The 25,850-nt window shown below is 50.8% G+C and overlaps 1 protein-coding gene across 6 annotated transcripts in view; it reads right to left on the minus strand.

Moving 5' to 3' along the window:
- PRRC2B (proline rich coiled-coil 2B) overlaps positions 1-25,850 on the minus strand; it is a 714,633-nt gene that overhangs the window by 238,038 nt on the left and 450,745 nt on the right. For all 6 annotated transcript variants that reach the window (XM_085613949.1, XM_085613945.1, XM_085613947.1 and 3 more), the window contains one exon: positions 13,326-13,405. In XM_085613949.1, coding sequence (XP_085470075.1) covers positions 13,326-13,405 — 80 coding nt within the window. The remainder of the gene's footprint in view (positions 1-13,325; positions 13,406-25,850) is intronic.

Consider the following 25,850-nt stretch of genomic DNA (forward strand, 5'->3'; position numbering starts at 1 on the left):
GAAGAAACCAATGTGTGTTGTATCTAAATAAGATAGACTGGAACAGATAAAGGTAGCCGGGGAGGCAGGTGGGCGTGTGTAGATCTGCAGCTTTACATGCCAACAACAGTTGCATACTGGTAAGTAGCATATTCCGTTTGAGGCATATGAGCTGCAGATTACACACTTTTGCATAGACTATATAGCAGTTCCCAACCTTAGCGGCGACCACCGGTATCTGTTGCAGTGGTTTGAAACAGTGTTTTTAGTACAGCCTGGCCCACACTAGCTTGTTGCTTGGTTTGCACATCTACACAGTAATGTTTAGTGAAAGTGTGCGGTGTTGACCATGTAGCTGCTTTGCAGATATCATCTAATGGGATGTTCCCTAGAAAAGCCATAGAAGCCCCTATCTTTCATGTAGAGTGGGCTTTAGGGGGAACAGATGGCGTTAGTTTTGCTTTGAGGTAGCAAATCTGTATGCATTTTACAATCCACCTAGCTATCCCTGATTTTGAGATGGGGTTGCCTTTGTGTGGTGGAGAGAAAGAGACAAATAGTGGTTTGGTCTTTCTGAAAGGTTGTGTTCTCTGGATATAGTAAAGTAAGGCCCGTTTAACATCTAGCATGTGTAGAGCTCTTTCTGCAACAGTTTGAGGTTGCGACAAAAATACCGGTAATTCTACCGATTGGTTTAGATGAAAGGGGGAAATGACTTTGGGTATGAATTTTGGGTTGGTATGGAGAACAACCTTGTTCTGGTGCATTTGGAGAAAAGGTTCTTGTATGGTAAGTGCTTGTATCTCACTGACCCTTCTAAGGGAAGTGATGGCTACAAGAAAAGCTGTTTTCCATGTGAGAAATTGTAGTTCGCATTTATGCAAAGGTTCGAAAGGCGGTCCCATTAGCCTTGTGAGAACTATATTTAAGTTCCACACAGGTGAGGGTGGTACTCTGGGGGGAATTATTTGTTTCAGGCCTTCCATGAAGGCTTTAATGGCAGGCACTCTGAAAAGTGATAGGTGCTATCTGTTTTGTAGGTAAGCGGCAATTGCTGCGAGGTGTAGCCGAATGGATGTATATGCTAGGTTACACCTTTGTAGATGGAGCAAGTAGCATATGATGTGCTGTATAGATACGTCTAGAGGATCGATTGTGTTGTTATGGCAATAAACAACAAATCTTTTCCACTTGGCAGCGTAGCAGGCTCTAGTGGTAGGGCGTCTAGCTTCTCTGATGACGTTCATACAGTCAGGGGGAAGGTTTAGGTATCCGAATTCTAGGTTCTCAGGAGCCAGATCGCAAGGTTGAGCTGAGCTGGGTCCGGGTGCCTGATCTCTCCATGGTTCTGGGTTAGGAGGCATGGTGAGAGGTGTAGCTTTTGGTGTGGCACTACCGAGAGTTCCAGCAGCGTGGTGTACCACGGTTGTCTGGCCCACGTTGGAGCTACTAGGATCAGTGTGAGGGAGTGCTGTTGTAGCTTTCGCACCACTAATGGAATTTGTGGAAGAGGTGGAAAGGCGTACGCAAATTTGCCTGACCAGTTCATCCATATCGCATTGCCTTTGGACAATGGGTGTGGGTATCTGGCGGCGAAGCTTGGGCATTTTTTGTTTTCGTGGGTGGCGAATCGGTCTATCTGTGGATGCCCCCACATCTGAAAGAACATGTGAAGAACCTGTGGATGAAGTTCCCACTCGTGGATCTGCTGCGTCTGTCTGCTGAGCAGATCTGCCATGGTGTTTTGGACTCCTGGGACATGTTGGGCTAGGAGAAAGATTTTGTGTGGAATTGCCCATCTCCATATGCTCTGTGCTAGTTCAGAGAGCTGTGGAGTGTGTGTGCCGCCTTGTTTTTGAATGTAGTACATGGCCGTCATGTTGTCTGTGCGAATGAGGACTGCCTTGCCTAAAATCTGTGTTTGAAAGGATTTTAGGGCTAGAAAGATTGCCAGTAACTCCAGATGGTTGATATGGAGCAACTTTTGTTGCGGCGTCCATGTGCCCTGCACTGTGAGGTGTAATAGATGAGCTCCCCAGCCGGAGAGCAATGTGTCTGTTAGTATTATTTGTGGAACCGGGTCCAGGAACGGTCGACCTCTGGAAAGATTTGTGGTGTTCCACCACTGCAGAGAGCGATGGGTGCGACCGTCTACCAACACCAGATCTGTCAGTTGCCCCTGGGCCTGGTTCCATTGGCGCGCTAAGCACTCTTGGAGTGGACGCATCTGGAGTCTTGCGTGAGGCACTATGAAAATGCAAGAGGCCATCATCCCTATCAGTTGCATAAACACTCTTGCTGGAAGAGAGTGTTGAGGTATGAATCTTTGACGCAAAGCCTGAATGCTTGCAATCCTGGCCGGATTGGGGTAGGCTATGGCTTTTGAGGTGTCTATGGGGGCACCGAGGTATTGCTTTATGTGGGATGGTGTTAGCTGGGACTTTTGGTGGTTCACCGTGAAGCCTAGCTGGTGAAGTAGTTGGATTGTAGTGGCGGTGTGGTGTACACATTGGTTGTAGGACGTGGCTTTTATCAGCCAGTCGTCCAAATATGGGAAGACGTGAATGTGCTGTCTTCTGAGGTGTGCCGCCACTACCGCTAGGCACTTGGTGAATACCCTTGGTGCTGGTGTGACCCCGAATGGGAGCACCTTGAACTGGTAGTGTTGCCCGTCCACTACAAATCTGAGGTACTTTCTGTGAGCATGGTGTACCGGAATGTGAAAGTATGCGTCTTTCAAGTCCAGTGTGGTGAGAAAGTCGTCCTGGGAGAGGAGCGGAAGTACCTGCTGAAGTGTTACCATGTGAAAATGGTCCGAATGCATGTATGTGTTTAGAGGCCGGAGATCTAGAATAGGTCGTAGAGTCTCGTCTCTTTTTGGTATTAGAAAATATAGGGAGTAGACCCCTAAATTTTGCTGATTGGCGGGAACTTGTTCTATTGCCTGTTTTTGTAGGAGGGAGATTACCTCCTGTTTTAGTAATGTGGAATGTTCTTGTGACATTAGGCGTTGCCTGGGTGGAATGTTTGGGGGGGTATATGTCAATTCTAGGCAGTACCCCGAGTGAATAATTTGGATCACCCATTTGTCTGAGGTGATGGTCTCCCAGACCTGAAGGAAATTTTGTAGCCTGCCCCCGACCGGAGTGGGATGGTCTGGAGGGAGCGGGGCGAAGTCATTGGGTAGGCGGTGTGGCAGAGCAGGCGGTATTTGTTTTGCCTCTGCCTTTGTTATTGCCCCTATAGCCGCCTCTTTGATAACCCCTTGTGAAGGTGGACTGAGCAGGGGATTTGTAGGAAGTGGACGCGCTATCTGAGGAGTAGCCTCTAGCCGTACCTCAAAAGGAAGAGCGGCGAAAAGAGCGCCTAGGAGGATGTGACTGCAGGGCTCCCATAGATTGCCGTATCCGTGTCCTTCATTTTCTCGAGGGCCTCATCTACCTCTGGGCCGAATAGGTGTTCTTGGTCAAAGGGATGATTTAGGATGGAGGCCTGTACCTCAGGTTTGAAACCGGATACCCTCAGCCAAGCATGGCGACCGAGGAGGACGCTAGTGTTAATGGCCTTGGAGGCTGTGTCTGCTGCGTCTAAGGCACAGCGTATATAGGTGTTAGTTATCGTCTTATCCTCTTGAATTAATTCAATGGCCCTATTTTTGTATTTTCCTGGGAGATGGTACATGATGGTTTCTAGTTCATCATAATGCGCTCTGTCGTATCTGGCCAATAGCGCTAGAGTGTTGGCGATACGCCATAGATTGGCTGCCTGTGACGCAGTGCGCTTTCCTGACGCGTCCAGTAGCTTTGACTCTTTGTCAGGTGGTGGTGCTTCGCCTAACGCCTGGGAGTTTGACCTCTTCCATGCAGTGGAAACCACTAGGGAATCTAGTGGCGCTGGCCCTTTGATATAGGCAGGATCTGTGGGGGCAGCTTTGTACTTTTTCTCTATGCGTGGGTTAATGACCATAGCCCTGACTGGGTCCTTAAAAACCTCTGGCGCATGTTTTATCACCCCCTTGAGCATAGGTAGTATGGAAGTAGACCTATGTGCAGTATCAAAGGTGTTGAGGAGAAAATCCTCCTCTACTGGGTCAGTGTGTAGCTCTACCCCGTGATAATGTACCGCCCTCTGAAGTAGGTGGTGGAAACCTAATGAGTCTTCCGGTGGAAATGGCCTGGAAGGGTAAAGGTCATTTTGTTGGACGTCTGGAATGTCTGGATTATTGTAGTTGTCCCATGGGTCTGGGGATCCTGTAGGGGTGGGGTCTTGGGGCACATCCCCTGGATCGTAATATGGGTCCCCCTGATAATCATCGTCTGGAGACGGGGTCAGGGAGTGATGAGGAGAAGGCGGAGGGGGCCGAGGTGGAGAGGGTGGAGGAGGTGGGGAAGGCATTATGAAAGGGGAGGTATCAGAGTCCTTCCTCTTTGGAGGTGGAGCCGGTTTGTCCAAATGTCTCTTTTTAGAAGAGAGTGCCAAATGTCCAGTCTTTGGATCCTTGGTAAGAGTCTTTTGCAAGGGATCCGGTGTAAACAGTTCCTGTGACAATGTTTGTTCCGTCGGCGCCGAAGGTTTCGGGGCCGATGACTTTTTAGGCTTGTCCGTGCCGTGCTTAGCACTGGGCTTGGGAACCTCCGATTTCTTGGTCGGCGCCGAGGTGGGCTTCGCCGTAGAAGTGTCGGTACAGAGGGCCTTATGGGGTTTGGTCGGTACCGAAGATGGCGTCGGTACGGAAAGGCTGGGTTTCGACACCCAGGACTTTGGTGCGGAGCTCGGTGTCGAGGTAGAGGCCGGTCTCTTTTTCAGTGCCCAAGTGTGTTTCTCGGCAACGCTGGAGGGCTGGCTCGAGCCCGAGCCGCCGGAAGGCTTATTTGGCTTCTTCACCGGGCCCGAAGGTGGGGTGTTTGAAGCAGTGTCTCTGGTCTTGCCTAGGCCCAGAGGCGAAGGCGTGACCGAAGCCTTTTTGGGTGTGGGCGCGGGTGCGGGACGGGGTATAGTACTCACGACCCTCTGCGCCGGGGTGATGTCCTCCACATCTGAGTCGTCGGCTTCGGAAGCACTGACGAGGTCCTCTTGGGTGTGTTGCTGTCCCGGATCGACGACGTCCCCGGAGAGGTCGACTGGAACGGAGGTCGAGGAGTGCGCCATGTTTCGTCTGGCTCTTCGATCTCGAATAGTCTTTTTCGATCTGAAAGATTTGCAGGCCGGACAGTCTCGAGCCTCGTGTTCAGGGGAGAGGCAGAGGTTGCACACCTCATGAAGATCGGTGTGGGGGAATTTGGACCCACATCGAGGGCACTTCTTGAAAGGAGTTCTTTCCATCAGCCGGGACCGGAGCTTGGGTAGGCCCGAAGGCTGCCGTCGACGACTGGAATCGAAGATGTGTCGAAGAGAAGGTGATTGAGGAGATCTGGATCTGAACAATACCGCGATGAGCGAGGATTCCGCTTCGATCGTCTAACTGGAAATGTTCGGAACCGGAGCGCCAAGTATTACATCCGAGCCCGATGGCGGAAAAAGACAATCTGAGGATGGAGCCGAAGCCCATGCGCAATACGATCCAAGGAAGGAGTCACCGACCTCGTGACTTCCAAAGACTTTCCAAGAGGAAAAACAAACTGCAAACATCCGGGCCCAACACCAGATGGCGATCTATGCAAAAGTGTGTAATCTGCAGCTCATATGCCTCGAACATAATATTTTTATACAACCAAAATTGGTCTGCAGTTCAGTCTTTTAGTGTGTGAATTCATTTGCGGATTGAGTGTGTACAACAAATGCTTAACACTACCCTCTGATAAAGACTTACTGCTCGCCCACACTACTACAAATAGAGAGTGATGTGCTATCTACTTTGACCTCTGCCTACCTTTGTGGTTCCACTGGATTGTGCACACTATACCTTACTTTGGTATAGTATATACAGAGCCAGCTTCCTACACATGTCCACAATCACTGACAGTGGCATGGGTAAGTCAGCCTTCTAGGAGGCCTTACAGCCCTAAAAGCAGGGTGCAGCATGCCCAGATGAGGGCATAGCTGCAGGAGCAATATGACCCTACAGTGTCTGTGCCATTCTGAATATGCTACTTACCAGTATGCATCTGTTCTTGGCATGTAGGGCTGCTGACATTCATATCTGTGCATAGATCGCCGCCTAGTGTTGGGTCCGGATGTTTGCACGTTGTTGTCCTGGAAGAGTCTTCGAAGTATCCTGGGATAGGTGACTCCTTCCCTGCACTACAGTGCGCATGGGCATCCTCTCCATCCTCAGATTGTTTTTCGCCATTGTGGCAGTGATGGAGTAGATATAGAAAGTGATGACCATGCTTACAGTAATTCTGAGAGCTGCAGCTGCTACAGGCGCCGGGGAGGAGGGAGGGCGATATGAATGTCAGCAGCCCTACATGCCAAGAACAGATGCATACTGGTAAGTAGCATATTCAGTTCGAGGCATGTGGGCTGCTGAATTCATATCTGTGCATAGAATATATAGCAGTGCCTTCTTATTAGCGGCGGCTACCAGTGCCAGCTGCAGCGGTCTGAAAAAGAGTTTTGAGAACAGCCTGTCCTACAGCTGCCTGCTGTTTTGATTGCACATCTACACAATAGTGTTTGGTAAATGTATGTGTAGTGGACCAGGTGGCTGCTCTACATATGTCATGCAAAGGAATGTTTCCTAGGAAAGCCATTGAGGCCCCTAACTTACGTGTTGAGTGGGCTCGTGGGGGAATCGTTAAAGTACGTTTAGCCTTTTGATAGCAAATTTGGATACATTTAACGATCCATCTGGCTATTCCTGCTTTGGAGATAGCGTTACCTTTGTGGTGTGGGGCAAAGGCAACGAAAAGTTGTTGTGTTTTCCTAAAAGGTTTGGTCCTGTCGATATAATACATGAGGGCCCTTTTGACATCTAGTGTGTGGAGTGCCCTTTCTGCGACAGTTTGTGGGTTTTGGAAGAAAACGGGCAGTTCAATGGTTTGATTCATGTGGAACTGTGATACCACCTTTGGCATGAATTTGGGGTTGGTACGTAGTACGACCCTGTTGGCGTGAACCTGTATAAATGGTTCTTGAACGGTTAGTGCCTGGAGTTCACTAACTCTCCTCAAAGAAGTGATTGCTACTAGGAAAGCTACTTTCCAGGTGAGGAATTGAATCTCGCATGAGTGTAGAGGTTCGAAGGGTGGACCCATCAGGCGTGTGAGGACCAAGTTGAGGTTCCACATTGGAGCCGGTGGGTGGCTTGGCGGAATGACTCATTTGAGTCCTTCCAAGAATGCTTTGATGGCAGGCACTCTGAATAGAGAGAGGTGCTGCCTGGTCTGCAGATAGGCTGATATTGCGGTCAAATGGACACGTATAGAGGTGTACGCCAGATTGCATCGGTATGGGTGTAATAGGTAACAAATAATGTTTTGGATGGATGCATCTAGCGGGTTAATGTCATTATTATTGCAATAAATGACGAACCTCTTCCATTTGGCTGCATAGCAAGCTCTGGTAGTGGGTCGCCTGGCCTCCTTAATGATGTCCATACAGTCAGGTGGCAGGTTGAGGTAGCCAAACTCTAGGACTTCAGGAGCCAGATTGCCATGTTCAGCTGTTGCGGATCTGGGTGCTGAATCTCTCCATGGTTCTGCGTCAAATGCTCGGGTTTGATCCGCAGCCTTTGATGCGGCACCACGGAAAGTTCAAGAAAGGTGGTGTACCACGGCTGGCGTGTCCACGTTGGAGCAACCAGGACGAGCGTCAGTGAGTGTTGACGCAGTTTGCGTGCCACCAGCGGTATCAGTGGTGCTGGGGGAAAAGCGTACGCAAATCTGCCGGACCAGTTCATCCATATCGCATTGCCCTGCGACTGCGGATGTGGGAACCTGGCGGCAAAGCTTTGGCATTTTGCGTTTTCGCTTGTCGCGAAGAGGTCTATCTCTGGGTGACCCCACTGCTGGAAGTACGGTTGGAGTACTGATGGGTGTAACTCCCACTCGTGCATCTGGTGGCTGTGTCTGCTGCGCAGATCCGCCATCTGGTTGTCCTTGCCGGGGAGGTGTTCTGCCATGAGGAACATGTTCCTCTGAATGGCCCACTTCCACATGCTCTGAGCCAGATGAGACAACTGTGGAGAGTGTGTTCCTCCCTGCTTCTGTATGTAGTACATGGCAGTCATGTTGTCCGTCCGGATCAACACGACTTTGTTGCACAAGTGTACTTTGAATGCTTTCATAGCCAGGAAGATTGCCATCAGTTCTAGAAGGTTGATGTGCATCTTCTTTTGTTGTGTTGTCCATAGTCCCTGCATTGTGTAATGGAGTACATGAGCTCCCCATCCCTGGAGAGAGGTGTCCGCCATCAGTATTATTTGTGGAACAGGCTCTTGGAATGGTCGGCCCTTGCAAAGGTTTTGTGGATTCCACCAATGCAGAGAGTTGTATGCCCGACCGCTCACCAACACTTGGTCTTTTAATTGCCCGTGAGCCTGATTCCATTGACGTGCTAAGCACTCCTGAAGCGGGCGCATATGTAGTCTTGCGTGCGGGACTATGAAAATGCAGGAGGCCATCATGCCTATCAACTGCATGAACACTCGCGCGGGCAGGGAGTGTGGGGGTTTGAACTTGGAAATCAGCATTTGCATGCTGTTGATTCTCACTAAATTTGGCTGAGCTGTGGCCGCCAGTGTGTCTATAGTCGCACCCAGGTACTGTTGTACGTGTTCGGGCTGGAGATGGGAATTTGGGTAATTTAGTGAGAACCCCAGACTGTGAAGGAGGTGAATGGTGCGGGACATGTGGCTGGCACATTGCTGGGCTGACTTCGCTTGAACGAGCCAGTCGTCCAGGTAAGGGTAGACTTGTATGTGCTGTCTCCGTAGATGTGCCGCCACAGTAGCTAGGCACTTTGTAAACACCCTTGGTGCTGTTGTCACGCCGAAGGGAAGGACTCTGAATTGGTAGTGCTGTCCTTGAACAGTGAACCTGAGGTATTTTTTGTGTGATGGGTGAATGGGGATGTGGAAATACGCATCCTTGAGGTCCAGTGTGGCTAGAAAGTCTCCCTGCTTGAGCAGCGGGAGGACTTGCTGGAGAGTGAGCATGTGAAAATGCTCGGAAAGAATGTATCTGTTTAGGGGTCTCAGGTCTAATATAGGTCTGAGTGACCCGTCCTTTTTCGGTATTAAAAAGTACAGTGAGTACACCCCCGTACCTTGTTCGTGGACGGGTACGACCTCTATTGCGCCTTTTAGAAGCATGCTTTGCACCTCCTGCTGTAAGAGCGTTAGGTGCTCTGAGGACATAGGATGGTTTTTTGGAGGTATTGTGGGTGGAGTGGAGGTTAGTTCTAGACAATAACCGTATTTGACAATATCTTTGACCCACCTGTCCGTGGTGATGGAGTTCCACGTGGACAGGAACCTTTGTAGCCTTCCCCCGACAGGTGTTATGTGGTCGGGAGGAAGGGAAGAGGGCGTCACTGCTTGTTCTTGGGGGAGGACCTGGTGTTGCCGTAGCCGCGTCCTCTGCCCTTTGTACTGGAGCCACGATATCCACCCCGGGTGTTTTTATCGTAGGTGGTTTGTGTATTGCTCTTGTTGTATGTTTGCTGTGACCCCTGGCCTCTACCTGCTCCTCTATTTACGGGGCGACGAAAGGAGCCGCTCCGAAAGGACTGAGTCTGGAGAGCCCCCATGGACTTTGCAGTGTCCGTGTCCTTCTTTATTTTCTCTAGGGTGGTGTCAACCTCCGGGCCGAATAAATAGTCGGGGTTGACAGGCTGGTTGAGTATGTTGTTTTGCACCTCAGGTTTGAATCCGGAGATTCGTAACCAGGTATGTCGTCGTAGCATGACGCTAGTGTTTATGGCCCTGGCAGCTGTGTCTGCGGCATCCAGCGCGCACTTGATGGATGCGTTTGTGAGGAGCTGTCCCTCCCTGATGAGGATCTCTGCACCTTCTCTGAATTGGTCAGGGAGATGTTGGATTAGCTGCTCTAATGTGTCGTAGTGCGCTCTATCGTAGCGAGCGAGGAGTGCTTGAGTATTGGCAATGCGCCATATGTTGGCTGCCTGTGCGGCAACCCGTTTGCCAGAGGTCTCTAACACCTTGGACTCTTTGTCCGGGGGAGGAGCGTCACCTGTTTGTGAGTGTGCTCTCTTGCGAGCATTCGCAACGACAATGGAATCCAGAGGTAATTGGCCTCTGATGTAAGTAGGGTCCCCAGGCGCTGATCTGTATTTTTTGTCGATCCTGGGGTTTATCACTCTTGCCCTGGTGGGTTCCTTGAAGATGTCCTTTGCTGGTTTGAGGACACCCTTTAACATGGGTAGAGTTTTTATATTTCTTTCTGAGGATGCAAAAGTATCCATAAGAAAGTCGTCCTCGACTGTGTCCGAGTGAAGTTGCACCCCATGATTGGCCGCAGCACGTTCAATTAGAGCGTTGAACGCTGCCGTGTCCTCTGTGGGAGATGTTTTTGCTCCATAGAGTTGCGGGTCTTGTGCATCCATAGGTGCACCTGAGTCCACAGGGTCATCCCAAGTTTGATCAGGGTCCTGTTGGCCGTCAGGGTCCATGTCTCCGGGGTAGGGGACTTGGTCACCCATGTAGTCCCCCAACGCATCCGTGTCGGAGTGTGTGGGAGAGAAGGATTGTGGATCCTGGTAGGGTGAGTGGAAAGGTTCGTAAAGAACTGGTTCTGAAGCCACAGGCAGCTTTCTTTTGAGTGGAATTCTGAAGGAGTCCAAAGCCGGCTCCGAAGTTATTTTCCGTTTGTGGATAATCATCCTGCCGGTGTCGGCGTCGATTATATGCGATGGAGACGTCTCCGCAGAGTGTTCGGCAGGCGTGATCGTGGTATGGGTCACCCGTGTCCTGATGTGGAACATTTCCGGGGCCGTGGATGGTGGCAGGCCAAAAGTAATGTTGGCTGGTGTCGAAGAGGCTGCTGGAGCTTTAATTGGCTCGGAGCCCGACGTGTCCTGGAGGACCATTTTCTTTTTGGTGCTTTGCGCAGCAATGGGTCGCGTCTGGAGCGCCCTCTAGTCTTTCGCACCGACCGGTTCTGTTGAGGCGGTCGTGGATTTTTTCGGCGCCAGTGGGTCATTGAGTCGAGGGGCGGGAGTGGCCGTCGACTTCTTCGATGATTGTGGTTTAGATGTCGCCGTGGAAGCGGTGTGAGACGCAGCAGGCTGTTTGACCTTTGGGGTCGGAGTCGATTGCGTCGGTGCCGGGAGCCGAGCAGGTTTGGTGGTACCGAAGGCCTTCTTCCTTATGTCGACTCCGACGTCGGCCGCTTCGAGTTCGGCACCGAAGTCTCGTTTGGTGCGCTCGGTGCCGATGTGTTTTGCTGGCGTCGAAGGTGTGGAGGGCCTCGATCCGACCAGCGTCACTTTCGGTTTCGGTTTTAATTGAACCAATACAGCTTTCGGTTTTAAAGAAGGGAAACCAGCCATTTTGGGCATTAATGGCTGCCGCTGAATGTCCGAGGCCGGGCCCGAGGGCGGGGCCAAAGAACTGCGGGATAGGTCTTGGGTAAGGCCCGAAGGCGATCCCTCGACCGGAGCCATAGACTGTTGCACTGGGCTTTCTTCAGTCTGAACGGGTAGGCCTTGCTCGTCACCGGAGCTACTCTCTTCGGCCCCTAAGGCCTCATTGTAGTCTCCTACCTCGGTGTCGTCTTCATCTCTGTGAAAGAGTGTTTCGTCGACGTCTTCCGATCCGGAGTCATGTTCGGAAACAGGACTGGAGGGTAGGTTCTCCACTTCTTCGACATCTTCGGTCTCGGCGTTGAAGATGTCGGCCGGGGCCGGTGCCGCTTGCTGCGCCTCGAGTCTCGCCGCTCGTCGATTCCGTAGAGTCTTCTTGGATCGAAATCTGGCACAGGCCATGCATGTAGATTCGTCGTGATCCGGTGAAAGGCATTTGTTGCACACCGGATGGACGTCGACGTGTGGGTATTTCGCATTGCATACCGGACACCTCTTGAATGGTGTCCTCGATTCCATCGCTGATGTCGAATCGACGGTCGGGTAAGATGCGAAAGTTTGTTGTAGAAGTTAGTAAACTAACAAAGATACTATCGATACCGATCGAGAACAGTACCGACGCAAGCTAAAGGCCTTTTGGCCTGAAAACAGGTTTTCCTAACTTGAGTCAAGATAACACATCCGAACCCAATGGCGGAAAAAAACAATCTGAGGATGGAGAGGATGCCCATGCGCACTGTAGTCCAGGGGAGGAGTCACCTATCCCAGGATACTTCGAAGACTCTTCCAGGACAACAACGTGCAAACATCCGGACCCAACACTAGGCGGCGATCTATGCACAGATATGAATTGAGCAGCCCACATGCCTCGAACACAGACTTTCCAAGAGAAATTGAGCCATTTTGAATGCATGGGCTTATTGTTTGTCACCAAGATTTCCACAGCTCCATGATGGCTTTACTGAGGTCAAGGGAGGTTTGGCATCAAACTTTCCAGTACATTAAACCCACACTGATGCCAGTGAGAGATTTAATGAAAAATGCACTCAAAGCATCTTAGAGATGCCCCCTGACATACTACTAACCATGGTGTGGTTTCTGTCTGGCTCCCAGTCATCTGCCACCACAAGACAAGTTTCTGGACCCCTGAGGAAAGAGCCTCTGCTCTCTGGGTACAGAAACAAAGCACATCCTGGGCAGGTGTGTCACGCCTCCTCCCCGAGGATGGGCAGGATACTCGAAGAGGGAGCTTCAAAGGCCTGCCAACTTTGTTAGCTGCCCCCAGCCTTTTGCTTCTATCAGCAACTGGCTCGCCCCAGGTCAGACCCCCCATTTCGGGCACGAAACCTGGTGGGAAAACCTAGCCAGCAAGGGAGGAGTGCCCATCTTTGCCAACCCCACTCAGGTAGGGGGAGGCGAAGTGAAGGCCACCTCTCAGTCCCCACCATCTTGAAGATGGGTGGGCCCCTCCAATCATGAAGAGGCCTATGCCCCCTCCCACTGGAGGATGGCATACCAGGGGGTGTAGATACCACAGGGAAGGGACTGATGGTCCCCCAACCTGTGGAAGGCACGGAAGGAAAATGTATGTCAGTGCACCATGGTGAGGCTCTGCTCTGTCTCATCTAGGGCAAGGTGGAGTCAATATGGAGCCACAGAAGCCCACCTATCAGTGTGATGGAGCACTGGTGTGAAAAAAATCTACAAATAAAGTCTGCCACAGAGGGAACACTAAAGCATTCATCAAACAACAGGTCTCAGTCCTTCACTGAATCCCACAAGATAGACTACTTAGCAGGAGGGGAAAATAAAAATCAGCGTTATGAGACTGCAAGAATTATTCAGCTTCAAATAATACTTACCTCTGTAGAGTTCGATTCAGAGCTGGTAAAGGCATTTCCAGGTTTACTCCAAGAATCACTGCAGGATTGCGATGACAGAGCTGTAGAGCGAACAAAACAATTAGCCTGGCTCAATAACCGATGCCAATCAAACTGCTTCAATGTTAGAATACACCAGTACTGCAGTAGTCTAGCTTTATTCAATGGTTACGATGGATCCTGAGTATCAATTCAGGACTGTGCTGTTGTACAGTAGCAAAAATCAGGGTGAGAGCAAGGGAATAACCAAAGAAAACGGCCATGTGTTGTGAGAAAGTGGCTCTGTATATACTGTTCCCTAATAGGTACAGGGTGTACAGAGTCCACAGTCCCCCAGGGGCTGATAGAGGTTAAAGTTAGGTATGACCTTACTCTCAAAAGTGGTAGCTTGGTCGAGCAGTAAGGCAGTACCAGAGGACAGTGTAAAGCATTTGTTGTACACACTCAGTCAGCAAATGGTTTCACACACTCAATAACTGAACTCTAGGCCAATGGTTTATATATATAAAATATATGCTGGTTTTATTTTTAGAACCCCAAAGGGAATAAAAGGAATATGCTACTTACCAGTATGCATCTGTTCTTGGCATGTAGAGCTGCAGAGTTGTACACTTAGCATAGGTCGCCATCTGGTGTTGGGCCCGGATGTTTGCAGTTTGTTTTTCTTCTTGGACAGTCTTTGGAAGTCACGAGTTTGGCGACTCCTCCTTCGGTCCGTACTGCGCATGGGCTTCGGCTCCATCCTCAGATTGTTTTTCGCCAACAGGGAAATGATGGAGCGTAGTAATAACAGTGAGAAACCCATGTGTTGTATCTAAATAAGATGTACTGGAACGGATACAGGTAGCCGGGGAGGCGGGTGGGCGTGTACAACTCTGCAGCTCTACATGCCAAGAACAGATGCATACTGGTAAGTAGCATATTCCGTTCGAGGCATATGAGCTGCAGATTGTACACTTAGCATAGATTATATAGCAGTACCCAACCTTAGCGGCGACCACCGGTATCCGTTGCAGCTGTTTGAAAAAGTGTCTTTAGTACAGCCTGGCCCACCCTAGCTTGCTGCTTGGAATGCACATCTACACAGTAGTGTTTTGTGAAGGTGTGCGGTGTAGACCATGTGGCTGCCTTGCAGATGTCATCTAAGGGTATATTCCCTAGAAAAGCCATAGAAGCCCCTAACTTTCTTGTAGAGTGGGCTTTAGGGGGAACAGATAATGTTCTCTTTGCCTTTAGATAGCAAATTTGTATGCATTTTACAATCCACCTAGCTATCCCTGATTTTGAAATGGGGTTGCCTTTATGTGGTGGAGAGAAGGAAACGAACAATTGTTTAGTCTTCCTGAAGGGTTGCGTTCTTTGTATGTAGTATAGTAACGCCCTTTTTACATCAAGTGTGTGTAAGGCCCTTTCTGCAACAGATTGGGGTTGCGAAAAGAAGACAGGTAATTCCACTGATTGATTGAGGTGGAAGGGGGAAATGACTTTGGGCAGAAACTTCGGATTTGTGCGAAGTATGACCTTGCTGTGATGCATTTGTATGTAGGGTTCCTGTATGGTGAACGCTTGTATTTCACCAACCCTTCTAAGGGAAGTGATAGCTACAAGGAAAGCTGTTTTCCAGGTGAGAAACTGTAGCTCACATTTGTGCATTGGTTCGAAGGGCGGACCCATTAGTCGTGTAAGAACTAAATTTAGATTCCATACAGGGGAAGGTGGTGCCCTGGGAGGAATTACTCGTTTAAGGCCTTCCATGAAGGCTTTAATAGCGGGCACTCTGAAGAGTGATAAATGCTGCCTGTTTTGTAGATAAGCAGCGATCGCTGCTAGGTGTAGGCGTATGGATGAATATGCCAGGTTACACCTGTGAAGATGGAGCAGATAGCATATGATGTGCTGTATGGATGCATCTAGGGGGTTGATTGTATTGTTACGGCAGTAAATTACAAATCTTTTCCACTTTGCGGCATAGCATGCTCTAGTGGTAGGACGTCTGGCTTCCATGATGATGTTCATGCAATCAGGGGGAAGGTTAAGGTATCCGAATTCTAAGATTTCAGGAGCCAGATCGCCAGGTTGAGCTGAGCTGGGTCCGGGTGCCTGATTTCTCCATGGTTCTGGGTTAGGAGGCATGGGGAAAGGTGCAGTTTTTGATGTGGTACCACTGATAGTTGTAGTAGCGTGGTGTACCACGGCTGCCTGGCCCACGTTGGAGCTACCAGAATGAGTGTGAGGGAGTGCTGTTGTAGCTTCCTGACCACTAATGGAATTAGTGGGAGAGGTGGAAAGGCGTATGCAAATCTGCCTGACCAGTTCATCCATATCGCATTGCCCTTGGACAATGGGTGTGGGTATCTGGCGGCGAAGCTTGGGCATTTTTTGTTTTCGTGGGTGGCGAAGAGGTCTATTTGAGGATGCCCCCACTGTTTGAAGAATGGGTGAAGAACTTGTGGATGCAGTTCCCATTCGTGTAGTTGTTGCGTTTGTCTGCTGAGCAGATCTGCTATGGTGTTTTGTACTCCTGGAACGTGCTGTGCCAGGAGAAAAATGTTTTGGGGAATTGCCCATCTCCATATGCTCTGGGCTAAGCGGGAGAGCTGGGGAGAGTGTCCCCCCCCCTGTTTTTGTATATAATACATCGCAGTCATGTTGTCTGTGCGAATGAGGACTGCTTTGCTCAAAATTTGTTTTTGGAAAGATTTTAGGGCTAGAAAGATCGCCAAGAGCTCCAGATGGTTGATGTGGAGCGATTTTTGCTGTGGCGTCCATAGACCTTGCATTGTGAGGTGTAGGAGGTGCGCTCCCCAGCCGGAGAGCGATGCGTCCGCTGTTAGAATCACCTGAGGAACCGGGTCCAGGAACGGCCGTCCTTTGGAAAGGTTTGTGGTGTTCCACCACTGCAGAGAGTGATGTGTGCGGCCGTCCACCAACACCAGATCCGTCAGCTGACCCTGGGCCTGGTTCCACTGTTGTGCTAGGCACTCTTGAAGTGGACGCATGTGGAGTCTTGCATGGGGCACTATAAATATGCAAGACGCCATCATTCCTATGAGCTTCATGAACACTCTTGCTGGAAGAGAGTGTTGGGGAAGGAATGTTTTGCGTAAGGCTTGAATGCTTGTGATTCTGGCTGAGTTTGGATAGGCAATACCTTTGGAGGGGTCTATAGTGGCCCCGAGATATTGCTTTGTGTGAGATGGTATGAGGTGGGACTTTTGGTAGTTCACCGTGAAGCCTAGCTGGTGGAGCAGTTGGATGGTGCTGTTTGTATGTTGCACACATTGGTGGTAGGACGCGGCTTTTATCAGCCAGTCGTCTAAGTAGGGGAAGACGTGAATCTGTTGACGTCTGAGGTGTGCTGCTACTACCGCTAGGCATTTGGTAAACACCCGTGGTGCGGTGGTGACCCCGAAGGGGAGAACCGTGAATTGGTAATGCTGACCGTCCACCACGAACCTGAGGTACTTCCTGTGAGAAGGGTGTATTGGAATGTGAAAGTATGCGTCTTTCAGATCTAAGGTAGTGAGAAAATCTCCCTGACAGAGGAGCGGGAGGACTTGTTGTAGGGTGACCATGTGGAAATGGTCTGAATGTATGTATGCATTGAGAGGCCGGAGGTCCAGAATGGGCCTCAGGGTCCCATCTTTCTTTGGTATCAGGAAATACAGAGAGTAGACCCCTAGATTTTGCTGATTGACGGGGACCTGCTCTATAGCGTGTTTTTGGAGGAGTGAGAGCACCTCCTGTTTGAGTAGCGTGGAATGTTCTTGAGACATTGGACGGTGTCTTGGTGGGATATTGGGTGGGGTAGATGTTAGCTCGAGACAGTACCCTGACCGAATGATTTGGGTCACCCATTTGTCCGATGTTATGGACTCCCATACGTGGATAAAGTTTTGTAGTCTGCCCCCGACCGGAGTGGAATGGTCTGGGGGGAGCGGAGGGGAGTCATTGTGCGGGGGGGGTGGCAGAACGGGTGTTGTTGGTTTTGCCCCTGCCCTTATTGTTGTTACCCCTGTAACCACCTCTCTGATTGCCCTTTGAAAAGGTATTTTGAGGAGGGGACTTGTAGGAGGTAGAGGCGTTATCGGTGGAGGAGCCTCTGCCTGTGCCACGAAAGGACGAGCGTCTAAAGGAACGTTTGGAGGCTTGTGTTTGGAGTGCCCCCATAGACTTTGCTGTGTCTGTGTCTTTCTTCATCTTCGAGCGCTTCGTCTACCTTTGGCCCAAAGAGAGATTGTTGGTCAAAAGGGTGATTGAGTATGGATGCCTGGACTTCAGGCTTGAACCCTGAGATCCTGAGCCAGGCGTGGCGACGAAGCAGGACACTGGTATTTATGGCCCTAGAAGCAGTGTCGGCTGCATCGAGGGCACACTTAATGGAGGTGTTTGTAATTAGTTTACCCTCCTGTATGAGGTCATGAGCCTTGTGCTTGTATTTTTCTGGAAGGTGCTGCATAAGAGCCTCTAGTTCGTCATAGTGTGCTCTATCATATCGCGCAAGCAGTGCTTGTGTGTTTGCAATGCGCCACATGTTTGCAGCTTGGGAGGCGGTGCGTTTACCAGACGCGTCCAGAAGTTTAGATTCTTTGTCTGGCGGTGGGGCATCTCCTGAGGATTGGGAGTTAGCCCGCTTTCTAGCTGTGGAGACAACTAGGGAATCTAGGGGAGCAGGGCCCTTGATGTAAGCAGGGTCTGTGGGTGCCGCCTTGTACTTCTCTATTCTAGGGTTCAGTACTCTGGCTCTGACAGGGTCTTTGAACACCTCTGTAGCGTGCTTGGTGACACCCTTAAGCATGGGTAAAATGGAAGTAGATTTGTCTTGTATATCAAATGTATCCAGTAGGAAGTCTTCTTCTACTGGTTCACTGTGCATGTCCACCCCATGGTAGTGTGCTGCTCTCTGCACTAAATGATGAAACCCTAAGGAGTCCTCTGGAGGAGACGGCCTTGATGGGTATAGGTCGTCCTGAGGTACATTGGGTATATCAGGGTTATTGTAATCCTCCCATGGATCTGGGGTCCCTGGTGGAGTGGGATCCATTGGGGCGTCCGCCGGGTAATTGTCCGGATCCCCATCATCCGGATCTGGGGATGGGGCCGGATCGTAGTGAGGTAAAGGTGGCGGAGACCTGTGAGGTGGAGGCGGTGGAGGGGGTAGGGGAGGCGGTGGTGGGGAGGGCACTCTGAGGGGAGAAGTAGCAGAGTCCTTCCTTTTGGGTGGAGGAGGAGGAGCCGGAGCATCAAGGCGTCTTTTCTTGGTAGTTAAAGTCAAAAGCCCAGTCTTTGGTCTTTTGTAAAGGGTCTGGTGTAAACAGAGCCAACGGTGTCGAGTCGTCTGTCGGCACCGGTGATTTCGGAACCGGGGGTTTCGATGGTCTGTGTGCGCCATGCTTTTTTGAGGTCTCCGGGTGTTTCGGCGTCGAATGATGTTTCGGCGCCGGAGCGTCGGTGCCGACAGATGTGTTTGTGTTTGGTCGGCACCGAGTGTCCAGGCTTCGGCACCGGTGGTTTCGGAGTCTAGCTGGATTTTGCAGTCTTCGGTGCCGGATGCTGTTTTTCGGCACCGGGTGTCGGCTGGCTCGATCCCGAACTGCCATGAGACTTTGGGGGCTTCGACACCGGGCCCGAAGGTGGGGTGATCGAAGTTTTGGTTTTGGTTTTGCCCAGGCCGGCAGGCGAGGGAGTAACCTGAGTCTCTTTGGTTTTCGGCGCGGGGGTGGGAAGGGGCATAGTACTCACGGCCCGCTGCGCTGGTGTAACGTCCTCCACGTCGGAGTCGTCGGCCTCGGAAGCGCTGACGACGTCTTCCTCCTGCTCGGTGTGTGTTTGCCCCGAAGCTTCGGCGTCGTCTCCGAAGATGTCCGGTGGAGCTGCAGAGGATGAGTGCGCCATGGTGCGTCGAGCTCTTCGATCTCGGATGGTCTTCTTCGATCGAAAAGACTTGCAGGCGGGGCAGTCTCTAGCCTCGTGTTCCGGAGAGAGGCAAAGGTTACACACCTGATGGAGGTCGGTGTGGGGAAATTTAGACCCACATTTTGGGCACTTTTCGAACGGAGTCCTTTCCATCGGCCGGGACCGGAGTCGCGGAGGGCCCGAAGGCCGGTGTCGATGTACGGGATGGAGAAAGTGCCGCTTCGAGAGATGAAGATGATGAAGGAACTCGAAGAATCGAGGATTTTCCGTCGAGGCTGGAACCGTAGAAGTTCGAAGCCGGAGCACGAAGTATCACATCCGAGCCCGATGGCGGAAAAAAACAATCTGAGGATGGAGCCAAAGCCCATGCGCAGTACGGACCGAAGGAGGAGTCACCAAACTCGTGACTTCCAAAGACTGTCCAAGAAGAAAAACAAACTGCAAACATCCGGGCCCAACACCAGATGGCGACCTATGCTAAGTGTACAATCTGCAGCTCATATGCCTCGAACATATACTTTCTCAGAATGAGAGGTTGAATATAAATACTTTTGCAATAAGCAATGGATTTTTGTAAATAGTCACAGTTGGTTGCAATAATGAATATGCTACTTACCAGTATGCATCTGTTCTTGGCATGTAGGGCTGCTGACATTCATATCTGTGCATAGATCGCCGCCTAGTGTTGGGTCCGGATGATTGCACATTGTTGTCCTGGAAGAGTCTTCGAAGTATCCTGAGATGGGTGACTCCTCCACTGGACCACAGTGCGCATGGGCATCCTCTCCATCCCCAGATTGTTTTTCGCCATTGTGGCAGTGATGGAGTAGATACAGGAAGTGATGACCATGCTATACAGTAATTCTGAGAGCTGCAGCTGCGACAGGCGCCGGGGAGGAGGGTGGGCGATATGAATGTCAGCAGCCCTACATGCCAAGAACAGATGCATACTGGTAAGTAGCATATTCAGTTCGAGGCATGTGGGCTGCTGAATTTATATCTGTGCATAGAATACACAGCAGTACCTCCTATTAGCGGCGGCTACCCGTGCCAGCTGCAGCAGTCTGAAAAAGAGTTTTGAGAACAGCCTGTCCTACAGCTGCCTGCTGTTTTGAGTGTACATCTACACAGTAGTGTTTTGTAAATGTATGTATAGTGGACCATGTGGCTGCTCTACATATTTCTTGTAAAGGAATGTTTCCCAGGAAAGCCATGGAGGCCCCTAACTTCCGTGTTGAGTGGGCTCGTGGTGGAATCGTTAATGTGCGTTTAGCTTTTTGATAACAAATTTGGATACATTTAACGATCCATCTGGCTATACCTGCTTTGGAAATGGCGTTGCCTTTGTGTTGTGGAGAGAAGGCAACAAAGAGTTGTTTAGTCTTCCTAAAGTTTTTAGTTCTGTCAATATAGTACATGAGGGCCCTCTTTACATCTAGTGTGTGGAGCATCCTCTCAGCGACATTTTGTGGGTTTTGAAAGAAAACAGGCAGTTCGATGGTTTGGTTCATGTGGAACTGCGATATTACTTTAGGCATTAATTTGGGGTTGGTACGCAGTACGACCCGGTTTGCGTGAACTTGTATAAATGGCTCTTGAATGGTTAGTGCCTGGAGTTCACTAACTCTTCTTAAGGAAGTGATGGCAACCAGGAAAGCCACTTTCCAGGTAAGGAATTGAATCTCACAAGAATGGAGAGGGGTTCAAAGGGTGGACCCATTAGTCTGGTGAGGACCAAGTTGAGGTTCCACACCGGGGCTGGAGGGTGCCTTGGGGGAATCACCCGTTTAAGTCCTTCCAAGAAGGCTTTGATGGCAGGCACTCTGAATAAAGAGAGGTGCTGCCTGTTTTGGAGATAGGCTGCTATTGCGGTTAAATGGACACGTATTGAGGTGTATGCTAGATTGCATTGGTATAGGTGTAATAGATAGCAGATTATGTTCTGAATAGATGCGTCTAGCGGGTTAATGTGATTGTTGTTGCAATAAATGACAAACCTCTTCCATTTGGCTGCATAGCAAGCTCTGGTAGTGGGTCTCCTAGCTTCCTTAATGATTTCCATACAGTCAGGTGGCAGGTTTAGGTAGCCAAACTCTAGGACTTCAGGAGCCAGATTGCCAGGTTCAGCTGTTGCGGATCTGGGTGTTGAATTTCTCCATGGTTCTGCGTCAAAAGCGCGGGTTTGATCCGCAGTCTTTGATGCGGCACCACGGAAATTTCCAGAAAGGTGGTGTACCATGGCTGGCGTGCCCATGTTGGAGCAACCAGGATGAGTGTCAGTGAGTGCTGTCGCAGTTTGCGTGCCACCAGCGGTATCAACGGCGCTGGGGGAAAAGCGTACGCAAATCTGCTGGACCAGTTCATCCATATCGCATTGCCCTGCGACTGTGGATGTGGGAACCTGGCGGCAAAGCTTTGGCATTTTGCGTTTTCCCTTGTGGCGAATAGGTCTATCTCTGGATGACCCCACTGCTGGAAGTACGGTTGGAGTACCGATGGGTGTAACTCCCACTCGTGCATCTGGTGGCTGTGTCTGCTGAGCAGATCCGCCATCTGGTTGTCCTTGCCGGGGAGGTGTTCCGCCATGAGGAATATGTTCCTCTGAATGGCCCACTCCCACATGCTCTGAGCCAGATGAGACAACTGTGGAGTGTGTGTTCCTCCCTGCTTTTGTATGTAGTACATGGCAGTCATGTTGTCCGTCCGGATCAACACGACCTTGTTGCACAGGTGTACTTTGAATGCTTTCATTGCCAGGAAGATTGTCATCAGTTCCAGAAGGTTGATGTGCATCTTCTTCTGTTGTGTAGTCCATAGTCCCTGCACTGTGTAATTGAGTACATGAGCTCCCCATCCCTGGAGAGACGCGTCCGCTGTCAGTATTATTTGTGGGACAGGCTCTTGGAACGGTCGGCCCTTGCAAAGGTTTTGTGGATTCCACCAATGCAGAGAGTTGTATGCCCGACCGCTCACCAACACTAGGTCTTTCAACTGTCCTTGAGCCTGATTCCACTGACGTGCTAAGCACTCCTGAAGCGGGCGCATATGTAGTCTCGTGTGTGGGACTATGAAGATGCAGGAGGCCATCATGCCTATCAACTGCATGAACACTCGCGCCGAAAGGGAGTGTTGAGGTTTGAATTTTGAGATCAGCAGTCGCATGCTGTTGATTCTCACTAAAGTTGGCTGAGCTGTGGCAGCCAGAGTGTTGATTGTCGCGCCTAAGTACTGTTGTACGTGCGCAGGTTGGAGACTTGATTTTGGGTAATTTAGTGAGAATCCTAGATCGTGAAGAAGGTGAATGGTGTGGGACATGTGGGTGGCACATTGTTGTGCTGATTTGGCCTGAACTAGCCAGTCGTCCAAATAAGGGAAGACGTGAATATTTTGTCTTCGCAGATGCGCGGCCACTGTCGCCAGGCACTTGGTAAAGACCCTGGGCGCTGTTGTTACTCCGAAGGGGAGAACTTTGAACTGATAGTGATTCCCCTGAATGGTGAATCTGAGGTATTTCCTGTGTGAAGGGTGTATTGGTATGTGGAAGTATGCATCCTTCAGGTCTAGTGTAGCTAGGAAATCCCCCTGAGTGAGTAGTGGGAGAACCTGTTGGAGGGTGAGCATATGGAAATGCTCCAACAGTATATATAGGTTTAGGGGTCGCAGGTCTAAGATAGGTCGGAGCGAGCAGTCCTTTTTTGGGATCAAGAAGTACAGAGAGTACACTCCTGTGCCCTGCTGGGCGGTGGGCACTACTTCTATGGCCCCTTTTGCGAGCATAGCAAGCACTTCTTGCTGGAGTAAATGTAAGTGTTCGGCTGACTGAGGACGGTGCTTTGGTGGTATATTGGGTGGAGTGGAAGTTAGTTCCAGGCAGTACCCATGTTGAATGATGTCCCTGACCCACCTGTCCGTGGTGATGTTCTTCCATGCGGGCAGGAACAGCTGGAGTCGTCCCCCGACAGGTGTTAAGTGGTCGGGGGGTAGGGAGAGGGCGTCACTGTTTGTTTTTTGGGGAGGACCTGGTGTTGCCATATCCACGTCCCCTGCCCGTGGCGCTGGATCCACGATATCCACCCCTGTTGTTTTTGTCGTAGGTGGTTTGTGTGCCACCTTTGGCATACTGTTGTTGTGACCCCTGGCCTCTTGACGTTCCCCTATTTCCAGTGCGACGAAAGGAGCCACTACGAAATTGTTGGGTTTGTAGCGCCCCCGTAGATTTGGCAGTATCTGTGTCTTTTTTTATCTTCTCTAGGGTAGTGTCAACGTCTGGGCCAAATAAAAATTCCGTGTTAACCGGTAAGTTGAGGATATGGTTTTGGATCTCAGGTTTGAAGCCTGAGATGCGTAACCAGGCATGGCGTCGTAACATGACAAGTGTGTTTATTGCCCTGGCCGCTGTGTCAGCTGCGTCTAGGGCGCATTTTATGGACGCATTAGTGAGGAGTTGTCCTTCTCTAATGAGGAGCTCCGCTGACTCTTTATACTCCTGGGGTTTAAGACTCGGGCTCTTGTGGTGTCTTTGAAAATGTCTTTGGCAGGCTTCAGAACCCCTTTAAGCATGGGCAGAGTCTTGACAGTTCTTTCCGAAGATGCGAAAGTGTCAAGCAGGAAGTCCTCCTCAATGGTGTCAGAGTGCAGTTCCACCCCATGATGAGCAGCAGCCCGTTCGATAAGGGCATTAAATGCGGCCGTGTCCTCTGTAGGAGAAGTTTTAATATTGTAGAGTTGCGCATCCTGAGCATGTGGCGTGACACTTGGGTCTGTGGGGTCATCCCATGCCTGATCAGGATCCTGTGTTTCATCTGGATCTGCGTCCCCGGGGTAGATGGTATCGTCCCCACCATATTCCTGCATTGGGTCCGATTCAGAAGGGGTAGGAGAAAAGGACTGCGGATCTAGTTGGAGGGGATGGAAGTGTTCTTGTAGAACTGGTTCCTGCTCCGCCGGTAGCTTGCGTTTAAGAGGAATTTTGTATGGCACCTCTTCCCTGACTGGAGTGATCTTGCGCTTGTGGAGCATGAGCCTGCCAGTGTCGGCGTCGATAAACTGTGGCCCTGAAGGGTCGTGTTCTGGTAGGCCAGAGGTGGTGGACTGTGTGTGGAGGACACGTGTCCGAATTTGAAAGAGTTTCGGTGCCGATGTCGGTGGCAGCCCAAAGGTAATGTTGGTGGGCTCCGAGTGCACTGTACCGGGTGAGGTAGTGTGGGGACCCGAGGTAGAGTGGAGGGCTACCTGGTCCCGGATACGTTGGAGAGATGCAGAGACCTGTTGCACAGCAAACTGAGATGGTGGTTTGGTGGGCATCTTGGTAGTAGGTGTGGAGGCCGACCCCGACTTTGTCGGAAGGGGGTCGCTGGCTTGAAGGGATGCATCGATAGTCGACGTAGTCGAGGACTTCTTCGGCATCGGTGCTTTAGGCGTCGACGTAGCCGAGGCGGCCATTTTGACTGCGGAGGAGACGGGCTTCGGTGTCGGCGCCGAAGGTGTCGGTGCCTTGTGGTGCACGGGGGCGCGCTTCTTCAGTGCGTCGACCGCGTCTGCTACGGTGAGCTCGGCGCCGAAGTCTTTTTGTACGCGTTCGGAGCCGATGACTTTCTTCGGCGTCGGTGCCGGGGCAGTGGACTGTTTCGACGCCTTTGATCCGACCAACACCAGTTTCGCTTTCGATTTGGAAGGGACTGGAGCGATGGATGTTTTAGGGTTTAACAACCCGGTCGTCTTGGGTAATATTGGCTCTTGCATAGTGTTCAGTGCCGGGCCGGAAGGCGGGGCCGAGGAACCATGGATTAGGTCTTGGGTAAGGCCCGAAGGCGATCCCTCGACCGGAGCCTGACGACTAATTTCGGCCTCTGTTTCGACGGATTGGCCTAACTCCTCGGGAGAGCGGTCTTCTTCAGCACCATAGGCTTCGTCGATGTCCCCTACCTCGTCGACTGCTTCTTCACGTCGAAAGAGCTCTTAGTCATCGTCGTCCGATTGGGAACCATGCTCCGAAGCGGGGCGAGATAGTATTTCTTCCACGCTCTCGGCGTCCTCGGTGCTGAATATGTTGGTGGGTGCGGGCGCTGCCTGCTGCGCCTCGAGCCTCGCTGCCCGTCGGTTCCGTAGAGTTTTCTTGGATCGGAACCGCGCGCAGGCCATGCATTTTGATTCATCGTGATCCGGCGAGAGACATTTATTACAGACCGGGTGGACATCGATGTGAGGGTACTTGGCGTGGCACAACGGACACCTCTTGAACAGAGTTCTCGATTCCATCGTCGATGGAGCGTCGAAGTTTGGACCAATTCGATTCGAAATTTTGAAAAGGGTGTGGAGCACTAGAACTAGTAGTCGACACCAAACGGTAACTGTACCGACGAAAACTATAGGCCTTTTGGCCTAAAACTAAGTATTCCGAAGTTGAGCTACGATAGTTGCATCCGAACCCAACGGCCGAAAAAAACAATCTGGGGATGGAGAGGATGCCCATGCGCACTGTGGTCCAGGGGAGGAGTCACCCATCTCAGTATACTTCGAAGACTCTTCCAGGACAACAATGTGCAATCATCCGGACCCAACACTAGGCGGCGATCTATGCACAGATATGAA

This window comes from Triturus cristatus, chromosome 1_2, assembly GCF_964204655.1.
Source record: "Triturus cristatus chromosome 1_2, aTriCri1.1, whole genome shotgun sequence".
In the NCBI taxonomy this organism is placed as follows: Eukaryota; Metazoa; Chordata; class Amphibia; order Caudata; family Salamandridae; genus Triturus; species Triturus cristatus.